At 46.4% G+C, this 4,057-nt stretch overlaps 1 protein-coding gene across 1 annotated transcript; it reads right to left on the bottom strand.

The window, feature by feature from the left end:
• Positions 1–2,515: 2,515 nt before the first annotated feature.
• On the bottom strand, positions 2,516–3,091 carry TUSC1 (tumor suppressor candidate 1). The gene has a single exon (XM_057418335.1). It carries the CDS (start codon positions 3,089–3,091, stop codon positions 2,516–2,518), a length of 576 nt encoding a protein of 191 aa, XP_057274318.1.
• Between the last annotated feature and the right edge of the window lie 966 nt (positions 3,092–4,057).

The following is a 4,057-nucleotide window of genomic DNA, read 5'->3' on the forward strand; positions in this document are numbered from 1 at the left end:
AAACATATGGGCTTAAAATTCATGGTTTTGGAAACAATCAGTATACAACTAAAATTATTTTTTAATTAAAAAAAAAGTGAAATTATAAAAAGGTCAATGGGATAGCATGGTTCTGTTTGCTGAGTATAATGTAGCAGTTTGTTCTGCAACGCATTCTATTTCAAACCCTGGGACATAACATTGTTAGGCCAGAGAAAGAAAGGCTCAACACAGCAAGACAGTGAAAAAGAGACACTACCACAACAACTAGAACAAAAGAAGGATAAATACTTGTCACTGTCAAAAACATGATAAAGAGAATTAAAGACAAAATTTGCGAGTAAGCAGCAAAGGCTGGAACTTCAAGATTTGACTGTTTACTGGACAGAAAGGAGACAAAACAAGACATTAACCAAAAGTTTAGGAAGGTTTAAGCTCTTAATACAACTGTAGTAACACTTCTTCCACCACTTCTGCTGTGGAGATGCTGCAATCTATCAGGCAATTCCAAAGATGTATCCTTTGGGATATACCTGTGTATTCACTTTACCTGTAAACCACAGTATTTGTAGTTTCCTGTAGCCGAGGATCATAAAAGTGTGTCATAAGGGAAATCCACCTCCACTAAACCATTATTTGGGGGACAGCATAGTGAAGTACCATGTTTGCAGCCTAGTACAGACATTTCCTAAATCTCGTATTTTCTTTTGATCTCAAAAACAAACTAACAACCAGCTCTGTTGATTGACTAAATGAAACTTTTGCAACTTGACTGAAATAAGCAGTAATTTACTGCAGCTCATCTGGAAGAAGCAATTTCAGGAAATAATCAAAATCTTTTCTTCGGCACTCTTCACAACAATTTTAATCTTACCGAAATATTAATTTTTTTTCCTCCTCCATGTTTTGTAATCTGCATGATTGTTTTATATAAATCGGAGAAAAAAAGCAAAGACTCCTTTTTATAAACTTGCATAGAACTTAGTACTCTTGCATAAAACCTCCATTTATTGGGAGTGCCCCCAAAATTTAATAGAAAAATTTTGTGTATCAGGAAAGGGTGGAATCTCTTTTCTTTTGCCAATACTCAAACTTTTGAACTTGGAATAGTTACAAATTTCTAGCATTGTACCTTAACAGCTGTTCCTTGTACTATTTTGACAGATTCTTCACGTTACTTTGGTACTCATGCTTTACTGGAAACCGCTACTAAAAGAAGACATTCCTGTTAATATTTCAGGTACTGTAATTCCTGAGTATTTATCAATTTAAGCTTTTCTGGTAATATTTTGTTTATAAAACAATCAAACACCACATCCAGTTTCTCACTAAGGACAACACCCACAATTTCTCATTAAGAAGATATTAGCTGCACTGTGCCAAATGGTTTTTCATTCTGAAAATGCACTTACTTGAAGCGGTGGATCTGGAAAGACTGAAGTTTAACAAGCATTACAGCCATTTTATTATTAGAGGCTTATGCTGACATTGTATGGAGGATCGACCCTTTTCAGAAGGTGCATTACCAAAGATACTCAGAAAAGATGGGGTTTCACCTTTTCATGTTACTTTGAGCTGTTGGCTACTAAGGCTTTAGGGAACCAATCCCAAACTTGATGGCATCAGACAGCTTTTAAACATTACAAAACCAACTGATGCCTCAGCTCTTTAGAACAGTTGCTTTCAAACAGATTTTCTAAAGACAGGTCTGAAAAAATACTAGGTAATTTGCTTTTAAATAGCAGATTTTCTCAAGGAAGAAAGGTAAAAAAAACCAACAAACTCCTCTGATTTTGAAGAAGTGCATTACAAAGGCCTGATATGTATTTCATCTACAGCTTCAAAATAAATCCATGTTAAAAATCACACATAAAACAGTTGGTGTGTCATAATTTTATTTAAAAGTTTTTTATATGAAAGTGTGAAATCCAAACCAATATTCATGGGATAGTGAACAAAGCCCATCATAAAAGATACAAATGCTGTTTTGCAGTAAACATCCAGGCAACTGAGAGAACAGCTCAAATCACCAACTTTTACTGGGGTGCCAAAGCAGCTTCTGAGGTTCCTTAGCATAGGCTACTAAAAATCAGCCAGAGCCATCTTTTGATAGTCTCCATGGTTACTGAGGTCTGCTCAAAGAGAACAAAGGTGATCCATAGCTGGTCCCCAAAGGATGCACAGTTCAATGCTAGGAGGTGACACGAGACCAACTGTTCTTTTCACTGTGGCTGTTCTCCATGTCAACTGCTGCCTCGAGGCATACGATAGCAGGCCTCTTCCCAGCATGTTTTCCAACAAAACCTGCTTCCCCCTGATCCCGGTTAATGCTTCCCGCTCACACATCTGCGACAGGGATTTAAAAACACCCAGCCAACTCCCCTCCCACCCTTCCTTGGGAGGAGCCCGCCCGTGGCCGGCGGCAGTGCAAGAGTGCCGCCCAGCTCCACCCAAGGTCCATCGCTAACGAGGCCGAGCGGACCAGCAGCGCTGCCCGCCGGAAGAGCGCAGTAGCCACGCCTTCTCCCGAGGCCAGCTACAAGAGCGACACCGGGCTCTTCTCCTCTAGCGGCTGCTGGGGGGGATACGGCGGCTGTTCCTCTTCTTCCCCCTCCAGCAGCTCATCCAGCTCGCTGTCGTCGAATCCCGAGGCCTCCGACCCGCAAGAGGTCCGGCAGCGCCGCAGGTGCTGCAAGGCCCTGCGGTGCCTCTCCTGCAACTTCCCCAGCTGGGCGCGCAGGGATTCCGCTTCCTCTACCGGGGCCGCGGGCTTGTCGGGGCCGTCGGGGCCCAGCAGGGTCTGTCGGAAAAGGCTGCGGTTCTCGCGGCGCAGGCGGCGGTTCTCCAGGCGCAGCCGCGCGTTATCCTGACGGAGCCGCGCGTTCTGCGTCTCTTGCTCCGCCCGCTGCCAGAGCGCCTCGCTGTAGCTAGCTGCCAGGTCCGCGTACCGCTCCGCCAGCTGCTGCAGCGAGCCCCGCGACTGGCCCCGCCAGCCCTCCTGGCGGCTGCCCTGCCCGCCTAAGCCCTCCGCGCCACCGCCGAACCCCGGCCGGCCCCGCCGCGCCGAGACAGTACAGCTCCAGCGCCCCTCAGCAACGCGCATGCGCCTCATCCTGCTTCCTTCGCGCCGCCGCTGCCGCCGTAAGGGAAGGGAGGTGCCGGCACCGCCTTATGCAAAGCCAGGGGCGGGTCTTCGGGCAGCGGAGGTGGCCGGGGGCCAGGGCTCGGGGGGGGGTGGAACGGCCAGCGCGGAGCCATTTTGGGGGCGGTGTCATTTCGGGCGTGGCGCACCTCCTGTCAGCAAAGGGGCGAGTACCGCTCGTCGAGCCTGGGTCCGGAAGCCGATCAGCTCCTCGTGGGTCATAACTTGTGCTGCTCCGGCCTGCTTCCTAACCGTGACTGATGGATTTGGGCAGTCGCCTCTCAGAATACCCCACTCCACCCAGATGCCCGCCTGACAAGGTGGGTTTCGCTGGTTGGCATAGTTGCGCAGTCCTTCAGTGTTAATGTGGGCTTCCTTTTTATTGTTACTTATCGTGGTGGCTGCTGCACAGAAGAAGGTCGATGTTAGCCCTGAAAGAGATAAACTTACAGTTAATAAATGATAACCAGAAATGATACTTACAGTACAAAGTGTTCATGTTGCCTTGATCTTTATGCTGACATAACAGTGGGGTTCAGCATGGGATGAGAAACTTAAGCATCTATGTTTACTCTAGTCCATGCATGACCGTTAAAGATAAAATGTGGGCTTCTGCCAGGAATTAGATTTGATGTAAGAAATAGCAACATGGGAGTGCACCAGAAGTTTGATAACAGTCCTGGAAATAATGTAGGAAAATGCAGGTCAATCTGTGTCTCTTTTTGAGCTTGAGGGGAAGGAATATCTTTGGAGAGAGCACCTGCGGTCTTGGAGTATCAAGAGGAACATTTCCTTTCCTAGTGGAGAATATTTGGAAAGAGTCCCCTTACAGCTTGATTTCACCTCCCAGTTTTAGTTTTCAGTGCAATGGAACTAAGTAAAGCTTAGTCTAAAGAAAAAAAAACAAATCTGGTTAGGCAGAAGGAGGGCCACTGC

This window comes from Pezoporus wallicus, unplaced genomic scaffold, assembly GCF_028554395.1.
Source record: "Pezoporus wallicus isolate ANWC-B61680 ecotype Strahan unplaced genomic scaffold, APGP_CSIRO_Pwel_v1 contig_6726, whole genome shotgun sequence".
NCBI classification, from domain to species: domain Eukaryota; kingdom Metazoa; phylum Chordata; class Aves; order Psittaciformes; family Psittacidae; genus Pezoporus; species Pezoporus wallicus.

Bases quoted from the DNA above. Each gene is read 5' to 3' on its own strand.
- TUSC1 (XM_057418335.1), bottom strand. From the start codon at position 3,091: ATGAGGCGCATGCGCGTTGCTGAGGGGCGCTGGAGCTGTACTGTCTCG.